Source organism: Rhinolophus sinicus, chromosome 4, assembly GCF_057876585.1.
Source record: "Rhinolophus sinicus isolate RSI-liver-muscle chromosome 4, RSI-T2T, whole genome shotgun sequence".
In the NCBI taxonomy this organism is placed as follows: domain Eukaryota; kingdom Metazoa; phylum Chordata; class Mammalia; order Chiroptera; family Rhinolophidae; genus Rhinolophus; species Rhinolophus sinicus.
In genome coordinates, this window is record NC_142504.1 from 10225644 (window position 1) to 10247541 (window position 21898).

The 21898-nt window shown below is 35.8% G+C and overlaps 1 protein-coding gene across 4 annotated transcripts in view; it reads right to left on the bottom strand.

Annotated features, from left to right (window-relative positions):
- The window catches only part of BBS9 (Bardet-Biedl syndrome 9), a 359579-nt gene that overhangs the window by 174869 nt on the left and 162812 nt on the right, over nucleotides 1-21898 (bottom strand). For all 4 annotated transcript variants that reach the window (XM_088797660.1, XM_019757307.3, XM_019757306.3 and 1 more), the window contains 2 exons: nucleotides 18209-18349; nucleotides 11835-11930 (listed from right to left, as the gene is read on the bottom strand). In XM_088797660.1, the coding sequence (XP_088653786.1) occupies nucleotides 11835-11930; nucleotides 18209-18349 (237 nt within the window). The remainder of the gene's footprint in view (nucleotides 1-11834; nucleotides 11931-18208; nucleotides 18350-21898) is intronic.

Sequence of the window (21898 nt, forward strand, 5' to 3'; positions counted from 1 at the left end):
ATTGTAATGCCCAGTCACAGAAGAGTTTAAGTAATCTGCAAGTTCACCGAGCCAGTTAGTAACAGAGTAGGGACTGGAACTGGACATTCATCCAAAGTTGAGCTATTAATCTTAACCACCTCACACTTCTACATCTCTCTGAATTTATAGAGACTTAGTATGTCTACAGTTCACTACGTACTTAACCACACACAAGCATATATTCTTACTTAACTTCCCAGGTGACTATATTCAGTCTCTTCAAAGAGATTAGATACTTTCTGAGATCCAGGACTAAGTCCCCTATTCCATTTAATTCACCATTTATCGAGCATCTATTGTGTGCAACTTCATAAAGAAAGAAATGAGCACAAAGATGAACTCAGTCTTCTTGCTTAAGGAGCCTAAGGTCTAGCTAAGGTTCCATGACATGTCGACATGTGCAATATTTATTTATATTCCCCATGGTATCTTGTCAAACTCTATAAATATATGACACCTTTAAATGGGCTATTAGGACCTCAGCTTGTCATTCCCCTAATCATCCTGTTTTTCAATTACAGTGGTACCTCGGTTTTCGAACGTAATCCACGAGTTCTGAAACGTTCAAAAACAGCCGACAGCTAGGCCTCAGGATCTTGCACTCAGCAGAAGCCGTGTGACATGTTCGGCTTCTGAGTCGTGTTTGAAAACCGAAGCGTTTACTTCCGGGTTTACGGCGTTCATAAACCAAAATGTTGGTCAACGGAGATGTTTGAAAACCAAGGTACCACTGTGTATAGGAATAAAACGTACTGGGTACGCCTGCCATGGTGCATGGCAAACAGCCCGGTCTTCTCTGCAGTCACATCATTCCCTCGGGGCTTCCCCAGAACTCCCCTCCCCCGGGCTAATTCTGGACGCTGGCTCTGCCCGTGGTGCTGATCAGCTGTTGTCCTCATTCCTCCCCATCAAAGATATTAGAACCAAGGTCAAATATAACACCTTTTAGTTTTCTCTGTAAATGTCACTGTAGGCTTATTGCTTTAGATGAAAAAGATCACAACTGTGGTGGGGGAAGGAGAGGAAAGGAAGAAGGGAGAATGATGACGAAATACAGTACCAGAATGCTCCAGACCTAGGGGAGCGCCCTCCAGGGTTCGTAACATTGACTAAGATCCTTTACCACTCCCAGATTCCCAGACTCCGAAAGTGAACAGACACACTGCCTTCCCGTGCTCACTTCCTTTCAGGTATATGTACCTTTCAACAAAATACTGAACACAGTGCCTGACATAGAAGCACTCAATAAAGGTTATCCATTGTCATCATTGTCACCATATTTCCTCAAGGATATTGTAAACTAAAGGGCAGGGATGCCACCATGAACTTCATTAGACCCACTCAAAACCTAACAAACACAGTAACTTACAAGTAGCAGCTATGAATGGAAGTGGCTTTACAAACATGCTTTCCTTCACATAGAATTAGCTGTCATTTTAGGAAGAGCTATACATGCTTACATACATATTACAGTGCTAATGTTTCAAAGGAAATTTAATTCATTTGGGTTCTACGAGGATTTTAAATAGGGTTTCACGTGCTGGCAGACACACCTGGGGTGTGGCCTAAATAGACACAAAGAATAAAATTTCTCATATATAAAATGAAATAAAACTACCGAGAGGAAGTTATTCTACTCAACTATAATTTTTTAATACAAAAGTGTCGCAATTTACACATCTTGAAAGACATGCACATAAATTACTGGGATTATTATGACACATTTAAAAGAACTGTATCATTTGGCCCAAGATGTAAAACAACAAACATTTCAAGGCACCTGAAGGGAGAGAAGGAGCAAGCCCTGAGGACGTGAGGGAAGAACATTCAAGCCAAGGAGACTGAGTGCAAAGGCTCTGAGGCAGGAATGTGCTCTTAGGAACACTGAGGCGGCTAGTAAGGCTGAAGACGAGTGAGCAGCTTCATGTTGCCCTATAACAAGGTACTATACTCACTTCTGTGAAATTGCCCACAGGGTACTGCAAAAAAAATCTGGAAACAGGCCCGTCCGGGCAAGTCTTTCCACCAAAAGTTAGTGTGAGAATTGATCAGAATTACCACTGGGGAGAATATGGACAGGGTTGTCAGCAGAAGACCAAGAGTAACCCCAAGCGCAGCTGGCCAGGGACTGAGTTGTTGATGGCAAAAGACACCCAATTAGCACCTATCCTAGTATATCTCCCTGGAAGGGCTGGGCTTAGCCCCCATTCACAGCTTACACCGGGCATGGGCGTCATATTAAGGAAAGCAGGAGATGTTGTGGGCTCATGAAAAAAGGCAGCTGTGCCCAGAACTTCCCCTGAGAGGGGAAGGTCTTGCTGCCTACAGCTGGATCTCCTTCCTGGCTCCTGGCAAACCACAAAGTCGCCCCTCTTCCTTTCCTCAAGATTTAAATGATCTGAACAGAGGCCTCTGACCTCTCTGAGAGACCCATCTCAATCCCCCAGAGCAGGCAAACAAAGACTTCCACTCGCTAAAGAAAACGTAGCAGAGAAAGGAAGGTAGGCTCAAAGGAAAGGGACAAATGAGGGAAGTGAAATGCAGTCCCCTTATGAAAAATGCAAGACTATAATGCAAGACTATCATTAGCGGATCTTCTCAAGAAGATTCGAGGTAACACTGCACCCCTTCATTTATTCACACAAAAAATACTGTTAAGTGATAAGTGCTGGGGAAGCAAAGGGGAGTGACCCATACTGGTCCTGGTCATCACTGTTGTGAGAAGAGCAGAAAATAAATAGTAAATAACAAATAAGTAGTTACGAGCTATGAAAGGAATATGATGCAGATAAAAAGAGTGCTATGATTTAAAAAGAAAAACTAGTGCGTGTTCTTTCTTGAGATAACTGTGGTCAGAGAAAGCCACACCGAGAAGGTGACATTCGTACGTAGTACTAAAAGTAACAACGATGAATCTTTGTAACTTTACTAACAATTGTCACCCCAATAGACTTTAATTAAAAAATAAAAATAAAATAAAAGTAACAGTGATGAAAACAATACTAGCAGCTAAAATTTAACCAGCACTTACAATGTCCCAGAAAATTGCTACATGTTTTTTAGGGATTATCTCATTTGATTCTTACACATTATAACTGTACTATTTTTATTTCCATTTGCAGATGAAAAACAGGCATAGCAATTTTTCCAAATTTTTCCAAAGTTGTGTATAGACAAGTTATAAGCCGGAGCTGGGATTTCAACTGTCAATCTGCGTCCAGACCCCATGTTCCTAATCATTTCATCCATAAAACTTGGACCGTAAGAATGGGAAGTCTAGGTGAAGGGAATGGCAAGCTCAAGGACCTCAGGGCAGAAAATGTCTGACAGGTACCAGAGTGACAAAGAGCGTGACCTTAGATGAGGCTGGGTGTTAGGCTGGGACCAGAACATATGGAGAGACCTACAAGGGGTGGTAAAAAGATGGATATTATTATAAACACAAAAGACTGTGAGCTGGAGAGTGGCATGATATAATCTGTGATTGTTTGTTTCTTTGTTTTTAGTACAAGAGCTGCCAAGTAGACAAATGAATTGGAAAGGGACAAGACTAGTTAGGACATTATAACCACAGTCCAGGAGACAGATGGTGGTAGCACATGTACCAATTAAGGGCATCACCTTAGGAAAGAAATCCTGTTTCTCATGTCTTATCCCTGCGCAAACAAACCTTAAAATCTTGTAAATTTTTAAATCTGTGACTTCAGTACAAATAAATTACCCAATCTTCAACGTTTTCATCTACACAAAGGGGAAAGTAAAATATACCTCACAAGGTTGTATAAAGATCAAGCATAATGCTGTATGGAAAAGACCTATATAGGTCTTGTATAAATGCAATTTATCTTTGAAATATAAAATTTAGATCAAGCAAAATTATATGTTCAAAAATATTGCTTGAAAAATTAAAACTATCTGATATCAAAAGCATGGAGTAAAACAAGTGAAAAATCTAAAGCTCAATGAAAAACCTAAATATAAAAAAGATTCTAGACAAGGACTTGCTGTAGACTGAATGTTTGTGTCCCCCCAAAGCTCATATGTTAAATCCAAATGCCCAATGTGATGGCACTGGAGGTGGGGCCTTGGGTAGGTGATCAGCTCATGAGGGTGGGGCCCTTACGAAGAGATTAGTGCCCTTAGAAAAGAGGCCCCAGCGAACTCCCTTACTCCTGCTATATGAGGACACAGTAAAAACACGGACATCACTGGACACCCAAACTACCAAAGACTTGGTCTGGGACTTCCCAGCCTCCAGAATGGTGAGAAATAAATTTCTGGTGTATAAAAGCCACCTACTCAATGGTAATTTGTTATAGCAGCCCAAATGAACTAAGGCAGTACTCTGTGACCAAGTATAATGAATGAATGTCACCAAATAACAGAAATGTAAAAACTATAATAAACATTTAAATAGGTATCATATTTTCTGTAACTTTACATTTTTTTTCTGTAAACTGCAATTATTTTCTTATTTTCATCAATACATGTAGGGGAAGAAATAAGACTAAATTTTTATAATAAGAAAAAATTTATAATTAGACTTGGGATTTAGAAATATAAACACAATATTTTTAAGTTGATTTTTTTCAGATTACCAAAAATCAACATGAATCAATGAGTCCAAGATTTTAAGGTATTATTTTAATTATTAGGCATTTTCTCGGTCTTTGTATTCCAAAACAGTTAACATTGCCCTGGAGACTTTCCAGAGTATACATTTCATGGAAAGGAGAAATGAAAATTTCTACTTATAATATAACATGAAAGAAGAAAGTTGTATTTTAAAACACACCCTTACAATATTGGTAATTAAAATAGCTGCCAAAATGAACATTTAATTTATTTTTTTATCTCTTTTCCTTTGCATCTTATAATAGCAGCTCAGTGGAAATAACCATTTCAGCTTCCAAATGAAATAAATTCGGGTGATTGGAGCCCAGTCAATTGCCATTCCACTCGACGACAAATGGAGAAAATAATGTATTTAACTAAGCAGGGCACAAAAATGCATCACGTCAGTGTCTATTCATGTCAGAACATCTGAAGTTCATCAATATAAATAATGTTTGTATTCATGTCATAAACAAATCATCAGTATAATTTATGCTATTTGGAAATTTTAAAATGTGAGATGGAAAAGCAGATGAATGCTTTTTAAAACAAAAAGTTTGAGAAAATAATATAAACGAATTCAGTCGATATTAGTATAATATTCTAAATATACAACCTCTTTGATATTAGTAGAAATGGATGATTTCTACTCAATTTACTTTTCAAAGGGCTTTTTCCAAGCTGGATTTATACAATATTCCCATTGTTTCTTGATAATACTGCTAAGAAATTCTAAGGAAAATATGAAACAGTAACAGTATATTGAGGAATCACTGCAGACATTCAAATGCTCACAGTGGCAAGAGGTGGGCAGCAGGTGACTTTAGATTTGATCATTACAGTTGACTCTAAATGGTTTGGCTTCATTACAGGACTATCACAGGGCCCCCACTAAATGAATTTCCCAGCACAGAAGAAAATTCACTGATCTCTAAAACGCTGTGTTCTCTCAAGCATCTGAAGATACCTTCTCCTCTTTCTGAAGCACCCTCCGCCTAATCGTCTCTTCATTCCTCAAGGACCTTTACAAACAAAAGCTGTCAAGGAACCTCATTCCTTCAGGCTCCGACAGCACCGAAAGTGGGCTTCTGTAAGCACATCAAGCACCATTATTGGTTCTCGACCTGTTTGTCTCTCCCATGAGGCCAGGAGCTCTACAAAAGCCACGGCAGCTTTAATATTGAATATGTCTGCTGAATGCAAAATGAACAAAGGCCTGGTCTACCCGGATGGAGTAGAACAAGACTGTCATTTTCTTTGTTCTGAAGGTATTTTGGTTAACACGTTTCAAGATTACCTATGCCATGGGATACAGAACAGGAAACAACAAATGAACAAACAAATCACTGACACAGACCATAGTAGGGCGGTTACCAGAGGAGAAGGGGGGTGGGGGAGGATGAAGAGGGTAAAGGGGGCCAAATGTATGGTGACAGACAGAGACTAGACTTTGGGTGCTGAGCCCACACTGCAATATACACATTATGTATTATAGAATTGTACACTTGAAACTCATATGTATTAACTAATGTCACCCCAATAAATTTAAATTAATACGTAAAATACGATTACATATGCTTTCTTTTGGTAGATGTAAAAAGGAAGACTTGTTCAAGGCCCAACCATTATTCACATATCATGACTACAATGCTTACATTATACCTGAAAGCAAAGTAATCACGAGATAAGCAAAGGACTTTTAAACTTGACCTTATTCAACTCAATTGCTCTTTCTAGCGCGTCAAAATCTTTCAGGCTATCGAACTGTTCAGTGTATTAGTTATCTTTTCCATTACTGAAGGCCTATTTGAGGCTACATAAATATGCTATTTGCAACTACTTAGCCCTGCGTTTGACACTGACAGTTAAGTATTTACTCAGCACTTATTGCTAATTACCAGTTTAACAGGATACAGAAATCTAAGTTGAAAATCATTTCCCTCAAATCTTCGGGAAAATTTTTTCATGTCTTCTAGCATCCAATGATTTTTTTTATCTTTTATTTATTTAAGTGTGCTTTTCCAGGACCCATCAGCTCCACATCAAGTAGTTGTTTCAATCTAGTTGTGGAGGGTGCAGCTCATAGTGGCCCCTGTGGGGATCGAACCGGCTACCTTGGTGCTGCCAGCACCATGCTCTAACCAGCTGAGCTAACCGGCCACCCCCACAAGCATCCAATGATTTTGATGACAGTGAAAATGCTTTCTTGATTCGTGTTCCTTCAGTAGCTTGCTTTTTCCTTTCTAATCTTTAAGGATATGCCTCTTGGTGCTCCAAGATCTCACAATAATGTGTCTGGATGTGTTTCTTTTGCTCATTCACTATGTTAACATCAAACAGGCTCTTTCAATATCCACAACTGTGTCATCTCATTTCCTTGAAATCCTTGTCTCCATTGGTCTTCTCTCCATCTTCACCAGCCACTCCCCCAGGCCACACCTTGTCTGATGAGCTTGTCATTATCAGAATCTGCCGTCCTTCTGAACTCTCGACTTCAGCCTCTCGTTCATTCTCTGACCACCAGCTTATGTTCTTCTAGTTCACTTGCTCTGTGACTCCTATTTCACGTCTTAAACCTTATAGTGATCCACTGAACCCATTAATTTTTTTCACCATGTATCAGTTCTCTCTAATCTTTATATCTCTTCTTATCATCTTAGATCTGGCAGTCCATTATTATAAGCAGTCTCATTAAAGTATTTTATCTGCAATTCTCTGTTTCAAAATCCCAGCCCTGAGTTCAGCTGCTGGGAAAGCAATAAATAAATCACTGCCAGGGAAAAATCATCTAAGGATGACTGGTTTCACTTCAAAATTCAGGATCTCAAACTTCAAATGGGAACTCAACATTGCCTTACTCATGAGTTTGCTTTCTTATTCTCCAAGACACCAATGTCATACCTCTTTTTCAAATTTAGACATCATCAAAGTCCCTTATCTTTCCACCAACAAATCTACAAAATCTCCCTGGACCTATATCCAATCCCTCCTATGACAGTAAAGTCACAACCTGTCCTTCAATCTCTCCCCACACCCCCAATGCCCGCCCCCCCACCCCCCCGCTCCCCACTCGCCAGGCTCTGCATCCCACCCCCTCTTTCCTTCTCAAAGACTTCATTGCCTTGTGATTCTCTGCTCTTTCCTGATCATCAGCCTCTCCCACTTAGCTCAATCATTTCAATTAATATTCAGACATGTTCTAATCTTGTTCATTTAAAATCAAGACACACAACTCCGTCCAGCTACATCTCACTGGTGAATTACTGAGTTTGGTTGCCCAATTCTTACTGAAAACTTGCAACACTAGATACTCTAAATTTCTCCTTGAATTAAGCTGCAACTTAGACTGCATTAATTTGTACTCAGATAGAATTATAGATAGTATTGAGTTTTACCATTACTTTTAAAGCTTTATGAAATTTGCTACTCATAAATTATCATTACATAAGTATAATCATAATTATAAAATAAGCTATAGAGACATTATTGAAGAAGGGAAGCTGTCTTTGTGATATTTAGAAGAAAAATTTCATCTGGACTCAGCATCAGTAAAATCTGTGCGTCTCCTAAACAACTGATTTATCTGTTGAACACTCTGAAAATCAAACCTGAAATGCTTTTTGTTATTTATGTGCTGCTAGCATCTTACCTATTGTATAGTACACATTTCTCAGTGTCGATCTTATTCTTATTTTTATTAATTTCCTGCTCCTATTTTCCCGCTCTGCTTCCTTCAACTATTTATTTTCTCCTTCCATATTGTGAAAATGTTTGTAAATTATTTCAAATCCTTTAAGAAACAAGTGGAACAAGGCAAGGTACAAATAGATATACCAGAAATAAAGATAAAAATAGAACTAGAGAGAAGAAGACCAAGAAAAGGATACAGAAAGGGGCAGGAGGGAGGCGGGAGAAAGAGATGGCAGTGTTTGTTGTGTGAGATAAGTCACTGTGTGGAGCTTGATCTTTAGAAAGTGGCACGGCAGGAATATGTAGGCAATTGCGTATTTCTTCTATCCCACCGTACTGAATCTGTCAAAGGAACTGACTTCTTTGTAGAACTATTTTACAATTCTTACTACACAAATATTTGCTCTCATAAAATTTGCCGTCTTGTCATTTGTAACACCTTTACAGAGATATAACTGATACACCAAAACACTGCACATATTTTATGTATACAATGCTACTAATTTAGATATAGGTGTACACCTATAAAACTATCACTACAATCAAGGTAATAGGCGTATCCATCACCTGTCTTATTTTTTTTTAATGTAAGACTGTGGAAATCATATTCAGAAATTTTGCTAGAGTACTTTTCCGAAATATTCTTATCTTCAATGCTTTTTTTTCACAATTCACATAATAAACTCGAATTACATTGAAGCACTACTCTACTTTCTGAAAATAAAAACCTGTTCAGAGAATGTGATTTAGTATCTGAGACAATGAGCTGCACTGGCTTTTCTCTCGTCTGCTTTGGCTGCTCTCTATACCAAATCAGGAAACTGAACTAAAATTACCATATAGCACACTTCAAGCCTTGTTGATTGTCAAGCAGGTTTTAAAAAGAACTGCCTATGTGGAACCCACAGAAAACACTATCCAAGATCCAAGGGCAACTCTATGTGAGTTATAAAGCTCTAGACTGTTTACTAGGGAAGAAATGCTGTGGTCTTTCCATACGTAAGGTTTTTCTGTCAATCTAGGTTTCTGGACTAAAGACTACGTGCCTTTCACAAAAAAGAAAAATGCCAACACAGACTGGGCACAACTACTGCATTCCTTTCCTGGGGATGTACACTCTGATAGAGCAGTAGAGGGCACTGACATCTGCCTCAACCCCAGAAAACTCTACTTTTTTCATATCTATCCCCTTTCATCCCCAAAGGCAATTTCTAGGTAGACGTCTATGTGTCACTTGAAGCCTTAAAAACCATCAGGGAATTATAACAGCTGCTCTTTAGGTTTCAGTTTACATGGTCCGTTTGGTTCTTTATTGAAAAGGTCCCGTCCTATTCTACTATTTAGTCTGTCTGCCCACACTATGGCTGTGTCACAGTACTGCCACATAGTCAAACAAATGTGAATATATCAGTTATACACCTGAATATTGGGTGACATTTAGACAATGGTAATCATGCCCCACAGCAATGCTCTAAGAATTACTTAACCTAAAAGGGCATAAATATAATACATTAGGACAAAAATATCCCCACTTGCACAAAGAATAACTGTGCCTGTTTTAATGGTCTCAATTGCAGATTCGTCATACACCATCATCAGCTGAAGTTCAAACAGGTGTGTACAATTTCCCAAGGAAATGTTGCCAGCAATTTTTCAGTTTAATGAAAGATTATACTTTAACAAAGAGAAATGTACCAAAACGATTCCATCATCCAAGTGAAGAGTAAAGATAATCAAAACAAAATGGTGCCAATGTAAAGAAAACTGCAATCATGACCAACCACAGAGACCAGGAAAAGTACAGAATCTGCTCATTCTTCTCTGGTTTGTCTTTGATTTCTGGGCCTTATTCTAGAATTTTTAGTTGTATCCATGTCTATTTCACTGGTCACCAATCTATATATTCCAGAAGCTATTATGATTTCAGCTACAGAAACATCGTTATAGTTTCTGTAATAGGGATGTGTGTATGTTCCTCCTTTATTTTTCAAAAAAAGATATGTCCCCATTTTATTATACATTCTGATTACAACACAAATAACCAACTAAAACTGCAAATGCATAAAGTAGAAAGTGACAGCCGATTGCACAAACTGCAGAGACTTAAAAAATGGTAGTGAACTCAGCCAAATATATACAGAGGGTGCCAAAAAAATGTATACACATTTTAAGAAAGGAAAAACCTGTATTAAAATTGTAATAATATATACGTATGACAAAAGATAAATACAAGTCATGTGTATACATTTTTTGGCACCCCCAGTAACTATGAGATGTGAACAAAAGATATGGTGAATGTTTAAATTTTAAAAATGTATTACAGTAAAAGACACATTGCCATTAATCCCCCTCAAAATTCTCTCCCTCACTTCGAACACACTTATCCCATCATTCTTGCCACTTTCTGAAGCAGTTCTGGAAGTCCTCTCTCGTGAGTGTCTTTACCTCGTCCTCCATCATGACAACGCTCCGTGTGACACACGTTTCTGGCACATGGAAATTTCTGTCACATAAAAATATCATGGTGTGTCCTCATCCACTTTATTTACCAGATCTGGCACCTGCAACTTCTGGCTCGTCCCCAAAGTCAAAATGACCGTGAAAGATAAACATTTTGAATCCATTCAGGATATCAAGGCAACCACGACAGCACAACTAAAGACACTCACTAAAGAGGACTTCCAGAACTGCTTCAGAAAGTGGCAAGAATGGTGGGATAAGTGTGTTCAAAGCGAGGGGGAGTATTTCCAGGGGGATTAATGGCATATGTCTTTTACTGTAATAATTTTTTTTATTTAAACATCCACCATATTTTTTTATCACACCGTGTGTGTGTGTGTGTGTGTATACATATATATGTATGTATGTATATATGTACACATACATTCTGCCTAATACCTTTAATGTTCCTAAAATTTGTTAAATACTTAATATTTTACTTTATTTCCATGAAGGTGTATATAACTCAGTGAGTTTAATGGCTTCAGTATCCCACATACATCAAAAGTCAGTTTTTCATTGAGTAGTTTCAACTGTTATTCTTGTATGAAGCAACCAAATCAATAAAGCGTATTTAAATCTGAAATTCAAACTTGACTATATAATTACTACTTTTCATTCTACAGAGATTAGTCTCAGCAAAAGTCATTCACATTCACCTTCATCTGTGCCAATATCCAAAAGAAGGATGTAATATACACACACGCAAAAATTAATTCCAGTTTCTAGTAGTCCCTATAACCTAGTTCACCACTATACCTCTCAGAAATGTTTTTCAATTCTTTAAATTCCTCTTGCAAACTCTCCTCACCCCCCACAAAGTTACATATCTCTAACGAAACAGGGTCCTATCTATAACTTTTATGTCCTATAGACTTAATACCAGGGTTCTTGGTTTTCGGCACTTAACTGAACATCACCGTTCACAGAATCCTTGATGTGATGATGACCTGTGATGCAGTGCATTCAACAGAAAATTTCAAAAGCAACAATACCATGCTTTCACTTACGAGAGGTTTTGGAAGCAAGAAGAGTAACTCGGGAACCTCCTAAGAAGCGAAAACCCATTACATTCACCTGATCATCTTCTGACTGATTGGCAAAGCCTTCAAAGAAAAGAAAAAAGTCAGTTTACAGAGAATATAGTCAATAATATTGCAATAACATTGTATGGTGCCATGTGATTACTAGACTTACCATGGTGATCACTTCTTTAGGTATATAAATATTGAATAACTATGGTGTACACCAGAAACTAACATAATACTGTATGCTAGCTATATTTTAATATACACTTTCCAACAGAAAAAATTACCTTACATAACCATAAGGCAAAATATTTAACGTTTGAAATAGGAAGCTTAGTTGACAAGTATTGCTATGTTACTTAGTCATGTTTAAAGCCCATGTATGAGCTCTGTTAACTGATTTCCATAGTAGCTTCCAATTGCTAAAGTTTCTGCCTCACAACAATACTCAGAAATGATTTAATTTCCTTTCTTCTACTGGTTCATTCTAGGTCTGAGGCAGGAAATGCACAACATGAAGTTAGAACAAAAGCACTAGTAGAGTTCTATGGAAAGGATGTAAGAGCTAATTTAAAGGGACTACCACTAGGCAAAGATGACAATATTTTAGTATCAAAAAGATAACGACTGCAATGTAGTGAAACACATCAAATATAATTAAAGGCATGTGTTTATAGTGATACTAAAAACAAACCAAAAACCCAAATGCTCACTATTGGAGGACCCTAGAGAATCAACTCATTTTTCTTCTTATCAACTCACTATTTTTCAAATCAGTAATAAACATAAAGAACCAAGCATTTATCCTGATGATCCTACTCGAATTGTACCACGTAACCAATAGCAGATAAGGACAAGTTTCTCCACATAGAAATATTCCAGCTAAAAATTGAAGGAAGTTTGAAAGAAATAGTATATAATCATTTTCAACTTCCAATGAATTAATGGATCTCAACATTGACTATCAATGGCTGTTACCATTATATACAAAAAAAGGGATAAATTATGTATACCCTCATGAAAGTATACACCACCATTCATTAAGTAGTGTGGGCAAAATAATCAATCCTGACTCTATTAGCTTGAAATGCAACTACCAATTTACAGGCAAAAGGTAGACAGAGAAATTATTAAATATCACAGGGATGTAATCAGCAATATTCAGAGTGTGGGAAACACACAGGAAAAATAATCTGTACTCCTCAACAAACAATTAAACAGAGAGATGAAGGGGAAACCTATAGAAGTAGAGAGATATCAAAAACTTCATGTCAAAACATTGCAATATAAATGAATCACATTTGAATACTGACTCCAAACAAACAAATAAAAATTATAACGTTAGAGACTTTCACTTCAGGCCAACATGGAGAAACTGGAGCAAAATTTACCTTTCCATCTAAAACAACTGAAAAGTGAAACAAAATATATGAAACATTCTTGAAGACACTGGAAATCAGGAAATGAAAAATAATGATCCCTGACAAACAAGAAACAAATAAAGTGAGGCCTTTGGTTGCCCCAGCTTACTGCCTAGAGAAAATTGCTAGGCACAGGGAGATGGAACCCAGTGTAACCCAGCATTCTCCCCAAGTAGAGGACATGGAGCTGGGAGTCTGGGAAGCCAAAGCAGTGAAAGTTCACAGGGCAGGGTATAAAAGTGAATAGAACTACAAAGAGAGAAGTCCAGAGGTCTGCAGAGTGCCCCTTGAGTACTCATCAGAATACTAATCAGTACATGTCTTAAGGAAACTACCTGAGGGTGGGGAAAGAACCCCCAAAACGACTACAGGGCATAATCCATGATTCCACACAGGGCCAGGAATAATCCCTGTCCTCACTGGCCAGAATATAAACCAGCATAATTTACTAGGCCTCGAATAGAACACACAGAAGAGTTTGCCCTCAGTAGTAGCTGAAGTCTGCCCTAAAATAAACATTGAAAAACTTTGACAAAAAAAGAATGAAGTTGGAGAAGTTATACTTCCTGACTTCTAGGCTTATATACTTAGAGTAATTAAGACACTATGCTATTGGTATATAGCAATATTAGTGGCCAAAGCCAAACAGATCAATGGAACAAACTGAAGAGAGCAGAAATCTTTTTTTTTTTTTCAGATGATTTATGTAGTCCTACATGACACAGATATTTTCAACAAAGTTGCAAGGGCCATTTAGTGGAAAAGGATAGCCTTTTCAAAAGCAGTGCTGCAACACAGGCAAAAATATGCGTTTTAGCTCACAACACGCATGAATTCAAAATGGATAAGAAACCTAAATTCAAATGTAAAACTAGAAAATTTCTAGGAGAAAAAAAACATAGGAGAAAAACTTTGTAACCTTGAGTTAGGCAAAGTTTTCTTAGCTATTAATATAACATTAAATTCATGATCCATGAAAGAAAAAATTGATAAATTGGTCTTTATCAAAATTAAGAACTCCTGGCCTTCCAAAGACACTGTTAAAAAAAAATGAAAAGATATACCATAGACTGGAGAAAATATTTGTAAATCACATAATCCAATAAAGAAGTGAAAGAAGGCAGACAAAAAAGAGCACATACTAAATAATTCCATTTTATAAAATTCTAGAAAATGCAAACTAATCTATAGTGACAGAAAGTAAACCAGTGCTTGCCTGGGGTGGGGAATAAGGCATTACAAAGAGGCACAAGAGAAGTTTGTTGGGTGATGGGTATTTTCAGCATTGTGATTGAGGAGATGGTTTCACAGACATATACAGACATCAAAACATCAAACTGTACACTTTAGAAAGGTATAAATAAGTTATACTCCAATAAAGATTTTTTACAAAAACAAAAAAAATATACACTGAAGCTGTATTTGAGAATTAAAGAATGTATTAAAATGCACCAGGAGGAAACATAAGTAAATATTTTATAATCTTAAAATAGAGACCATTCTAAGCACAACATGAAAATTTGAAACTATGAAACAATTAAATTTTACTACCTAAAAATATAAACCTTATATATTAAAAGAATATGAGTCGTGAATAAAAATTACTAAATGTCTACAAAAACAAATGATTTTTAGAAATGTAAATTAAAAAAAGAGAAGTCACTTTTTACCTAATCATGTCAAAAAATTTTAAAAATTTAAATCTAGCTGCTTCCCTGGGCATGAACCCTGGTGTTGGGCATATAACCTGGAAGGAAGTTTGGCCTTTGAAAAAAGTTTTCAAATGTGCATATTCCCTAACTTGTTCATTTGTCTTCAAGGTATTTCTCCAAAAAGAAACAGCGAGGTACTAAAATCGATGTACATGGCACCTCTAAACAATATGCAATCGTTAACAATATAAATTTATTGACAAAGAAAGATAGCCATATATTCAAGTAGCATGAAAGACTGTTACAATGGCATGCTATTTGTTGCTACATTTAAGTAAAATTTTTGTACAAAAGAACTGGTATCATGGCATACACTGCATGTCAGCTAATTTAACATCTGTTAATATTTTCAACCTAGTGCGTCTACATTAGTTCTTATCCCCCTGTACAACTAGAAAAGGCCATGTGACACTATAATGGCTATCAAGACCTAAGTAGGAATTTCCTAAGAACTTTCTAGAAGCATGCCTTTCTGATGAAAGCCATATTCATTGCTAAAACAGCTATCTTTTTCCTCTACCTCCTGCCTTGTAGTCAGTTATGATGACTGAAGCTGAAGCAGCTATCTTATTGCCAACACACTAGAGAATGCACATTGCAAAGAAAGAAAAGAGATGGGTCTTGGATAACATTCACAAACCATTATACCAGCTTCCACTGCCCACTTCTTGATTTCTGTTTATATGAGATTTAAAAAATACTTCTTTATTGCTTCAGTCACATTTAGCCAAAAGCACCCCAGATAGTTATTTATATACACATATGTAAATAAAGATTTTTCTAAACAGCCATTAAGCATATTAAAAGCTTTTATAATTATAATATTTCTATTGGCAAGGATTTGGGATACTAGATACCTCCATTCAAACACTTTTAATAGGGTTAACTTATACGGCCCTTCAGGAAGTCAATATCACATTATATTTCAAAAGCTTTAAAAATATTTTTTTCTTTTGTTTGACTTAGTAATTCCACTTTTAAATATTCATCAAAGAAATAATAATAAATTTGGAGTATTGCTATAATATACTTACAATATTAATAAACTGAAAACAACATAAATGTCTAAAATATAATGCTAATCAAATGATTTTATAGTATGGATTTATGATAAAATACGACACAATCACTAAAATCAAATAATTTTTAAAAATCTAATCGTATAGAAAGATGTCTCACAACATTATGCAGAATAAAATTCTTTGGGAGAACTAAATGCTGAGAGAAAACATGTTTTAAAAGATTAGGAAAATGTAATGAAATATAATTAGATTTTGCTGGATGGTAGAACTACCAGTAACTTTTTTTTGTTTCGTTTTTCTTTGGTTATCCATTTCTAATTTCACATTTATTTTGTAATAAGAAAAATTAAAGTTATCTTAAATGTACCTATATTTGTTCAAAAAAAAAGAACTGAAATACACAAATAGGAAGACATGTAGATTAAAAGTAGTTTTATTTCTTCTCTATGAAGCTTATTATTTGTTTACTTCAGTTAAAAAGTAGATTTGCAATAGTAACTGTATTTGACATCAACATATAAAAGTCATGTATACCAAGAGGAAAAGTACTCAGGAAAAGTGAAAAATGAAAAGTACAAAAAGTGTTTATTTTAAACAATTACAGGATTCCAGCATGTTCAATATGAACACAAATTCAGTAACTCCAAAAGAAAACATGCTATATAACATATAGCAGATCTTGAGGGAAATTTTTTTTTAAATCTGTTATTAAGTCCCTTTTCTAAAGTGAGTAAGAAGCAAATATATGCCGTAAAGCCTAAGATACCTATGACATCAGAAAAATTGAGCCCCAAATCAGGAGAAAAATGGATGCGTTATCTAAGCTTTCTAGTACTTCTTGTTCAATCCATATCTTACAGAGATTACCTCTCTGGTCAAAAGCATGCATTTTATTCCATCTCTGTGGGTTTTATCCTTCTGCAGTAAAGAGCAACCACACAGAAGCCAGGGTCTTAAACATTTTTCAAAGGCACCAATAAATTCGGTGTGCAACATATAATTTTCAACTAAATTTCTGGGATCATATAGAAGACCCAGGAACTCATATATTTGTATAAGATGTTATAATCTGCCTTTTATATCATCCAAATTTGCTGTAAGAAAATTGACTAAGAAGGGAGAGAAAGGAAAGGGAGAGAAAGGAAGGGAAGAGAAAGGAAAACCCAAAAGGTACAAAACTATTTGCTAACTATCTGTGGATATAGACACCCAAACTCAATTCAAACTACAGAATAGATTAATAGTAATAACGAGCATTGAATTTTAGAGGTTTTTCATAGCTATATATAAATAAAGCTTTTTAAACACTTCAAATTACTGAAAAATAAATTTTAAGCACTTTAAGTAGTTAATAACACAAAAGTTGACTTACCATAAATTCCTACACCTTGTAGGAAATACTCTTTGTATTCTAAAGCCTACCCACTAATGCAATAGTGAGGATGCCCCTCATAGTCACCAGTGCCGATTTTTAATGAAGAATTTAAAAGGGTTGATTTAATTCCCAGATTTGTTTTTTAATTCCACCCCATCACCAAGAAAGTGAATAGATGGGACACATTAGAAACCCTGGTTACTAGAGATGTTTTATCCAATCAACGCTTCTCTTTTTTCTTCTAAAACTACTCAGAAAAAAAAACAACAAAAAAAACTGACACCTGGAGAAAGTCACACCTTCCCAAATTACCCAAAATGTTCACTGTGACATTCAAGCTTTATATAGGAAGTCCCTTCTAAATGAGCAGAGCCAGAGAACAAACGTTTACCCCCTCCAGCTGCTGGAGACAACAGAACCACAAAAAGGACCAAGTTAGGAGATTACTTTTCAGGGGCATAAGAATATACTTTAAAAAGTTACATATACAAAAACCTACAATGAAGAGGAATAATAAATATTTACATTCCAAGACAAAAATTCCACAGTCTAAAAAGAAACATTTGATGTTTTCATTTCTGAATACTGAAGCAAAATAATGATTATAATAATTTTAATCAAACTTAAAAGGTACACCTTATTGCCATGTTGATATAAGCTATTCGCCTTTGAAAAGGCAAACAAGAGGGGAAAATCCTTGAGGCATTTTTGTATTCTGACTTAACAATTATCTGATAATTACCCCATCATTACATGCTGATGAAGGATTCCATTCTAAATTCTTAACATTTCTGATATTACAGGCATGTTACTTCAAAAGTCCTACCTGGAAAGAGACTGAGAAGACTAACTGGAGGTTTGTTGGTATCGATAGTTAGTTTGTGGTTTGCAGTTTTTGAAGGATGACCTGGTAGGCAGATTAATTTCAGGGGGAGTCTAAATTTACATTGGATAACTTGAGGAATGCCTGAAATAAAAAGAAAGAAATGTAGATTCATAGATTTGAAAAATAATTTGACCCCCAAAAAATGTGTGCTACTAATAGTTTGTATCTTAGTTTTAAAGTTTGCTGCATGCCCATTTCATTTAGCATAATTGAAAAAACTACAAATTATTATCATAATCCGTATTTTTATATTATTGTCAAAAAGTGCAAGGCAAAAATAAAATCTTACCTAGGAATAGAGGCATGAGGTCTGCCTTCTTACGTAGTAATACCATATTTTTAAAATAATCCCAGTTTTACATTATGTATAGTTATAATCAATTACTGAACTATCTTTAAACCAAGACCTTAAAAGTTTAGCCCTAATTTAAAGCTATTAGCTAACATGAGCAATGAATATGAAATTTATATCAGAAAGCCTCTATATGACCATATCTAATAATTTCTCTACCTCCCCAAATTTTTAACCTTTAACTTTTTTGTTATTAAAAGTTCAAATTACATTTAACAATTTGCAATAAATTATGAGCATGAAAGCAAAATTTGCTCTATTGAAGTTCATGTCATTTTATAAATTAAGAACATTATTTTCATATGAATTACATTTTTGTCAATATATTTAACTTTACATAGCACTGCTAAGTGACATTTTGAAAGGTTTCCATAGTTGTTCAATTGTCAATTTTTTTCATTATGTATATGGGCATGTTGAAATAAGTAACAGAACAATAAATAATAATGAAAAGTTTTATGTCAGAATTACGAGGTCTGACAATTAAGTTCGCGAACTTGTTGCATGTTGCTAACCTTTTTTGATACAGAGGGATTATTTATTATGAATTTGTACCAGCTGGACAGACAGTTAACCAAGTTTACTATTTGGAAGTGCTCAAAAGCCTGCGTGAAAAAGTTAGACGACCTGAACTTTTCGCCAACAATTCATGGCTCTAGCACCACAACAATGCACCAGCTCACACAGCACTGTCTGTGAGGGAGTTTTTCGCCAGTAAACAAATAACTGTATTGGAACACCCTCCCTACTCACTTGATCTGGCCCCCGATGACTTCTTTCTTTACCCGAAGATAAAGGAAATAATGAAAGGAAGACATTTGGAGGACATTCAGGACATCAAGGGGAATCCAATGACAGCTCTGATGGCCATTCCAGAAAAAGAGTTCCAAAATTGCTTTGAAGGGTGGACTAGGTACTGGTGTCAGTGCATAGCTTCCCAAGGGGAGTACTTCGAAGGTGACCATAGTGATATTCAGCAATGAGGCATGTAGCACTTTTTTTAGGATGAGTTTGCAAACTTAATTGTCTGCCCTCATAAGTTTTTAAAAATCATTCCTTTCAATATTTTTACAGAGAATGAAATTGAAACCAAAGCAAATTAGGCTCTCTAATTATAAATGTAGAAAAGCAATTCTACAACTTTAGTATTCTCTCCTTTTATTCTAGGATTCTATTTTTGACTGCATAAAAGAGAATGCACAAAAACCTGTATCTTAGCATACTGCTTTAGAGAAATGGAAAACTTAAACTGTTCTCCTCTACTTGATGGATCCACTCATTCATTTCTTTATTTCTTCACAGTGGAGTCAGTGAGCACCTTAAAAATAGCAAAAGTAGAAACAGTTCAAGTTTGGGGACACAATCCCAAAATAGGATCCCTAGAATTAGCGATATACTTGTTAATGCCAGTTGGAGTTGTGCGGCTTACTCTACTTCCAAGCTGGGAGTATAATTTTCAGCATTACTTATTCACTAGGATAGTGGGAGATCACCAACAATGGCAAGCATATTGATATATGAGGTCAATTAAATACTTTTTCAGAGCATGTGGAGCATATTTGTCATTCTCTTCAACATAATTTATTATCCATCAAATTTTACATAGCTCATTTTTTGCTCATAACCAACAGATGTTAAATTCACTTCTCCTGGAATCCTAGATGCAAATTGTAACTGGTGGCTCTTCAGAAAAGTCTCTGGGTATTATTTCCTGACATTCTGTGCGATTTTAGAGGCATGTGTATTTGTACTTTACACTGATGAAATATTTTGACTCAAAATATTATGGTAGCATGATCTAAGCTACTGCTCAAACCACAACTATCAGTATCACCACAAAAATATTACGAAGCATTATTTTTTCCAACTTCATATATTCCATATATCCCCAAATTATGGAAATATGCCTACTAATATGTTTCCTCTACAATATATAAGTTATAGCTTCAATTAATGAATGCAGTCTGGAAAGAACAAGGAAACCGAAATCTATTTCCATTGCCTTCATTTTTAATGAATAGAACAACGGGAGAAAACGTTTCATCTTCTGATAATTCTGTATATGCACAAAAAGAAGCTATCTTCTGTATACTTTGAACTAAAGTCTGAGCTAATTGTTCCAACAAAATTTGGCTGTAAGTGTTCTTCTAAAATGATACTGCTCAAACTGTGGCTCTATTTCATTTGGACCAGGTACTGATTGAATCTGTAAAAAATATTAATTATGATCAACAACACTTGTTCCTGAGTCTACATATTTGAAGATTTTTACTAAAGCTCCAAGAACCCAGAGCTAAAGAAACTGGTGGTGTATATGTTTTCAGAAACTGAAACAAATGGATTGTAAGCACTAATAAACCCAAAAAGGTAGATACATTATAACTCAATTCACAGTTCAGCTAGGACCGTTAATGACAATATCACACATTAGGGCAAGCATCTGCAATTGCTCAGATTTGTAGAACCCCGCCAGAATTTCTTCTCTCTCCAGGAATTGTAAACCTGCTCCATAGGACATTTGGAAAACATTACTTTGAAAAATGATGACATTCATACCATCATACTTAATGAAATGATTATGGCTATTTTTTAAATGATGGCAGCTTGAAAAGTTTTGCCATTGGGGGAAAAAGAATATGAAATCCTTTAGAAACCAGTTTAAGGAAACCATATCTTCTAAAAGAAAAATCACAGTGCCAGTATTTATATTACTTCCCATCAAATTAAAACCCAAGCATTTCAAAATACAATCTCTAGTATGTAGAGATGGGGTTTATCAGAGGCACATTTCTATTGAGATTTACATTTTCTTGAGAAACTTGAAATGCAAACTGGCTACCAGTTACTCTTCAGGCTATGACTGTATCTAAGAGCCTGAAGCCAGAAACACATAGAGAGGTATGTGTGAGTATATGCATGTGTGTACCTGTAATAAGGAAAGACCTGCTTATATTTAAAGACTTTGCAAGTAGCATGCAACTCAGTGGTCCTAACTTTGCCTACCATCCCCAGTATTTTCTCTGTGCAGTTGGCAAACAGTCTTTATATCTGACTTATTCAACTCTCTGAGTTTTATGCTGAGAGAAAAGAAAAATTTGGTCATTTATACTATTCAAATATTGGCCTACTCCTTCATCAGTCTGACTCTGTGGTGTGTACTTTTTTTACCAAATATAATCACCTCTCCTTCAAATGCTTCCCTTTCTAGCCTCCTAGAGGAAATGGATAGTCGCAACTACTATGGTGCAATTAATCACAAAATTATTTAACACTTAGAG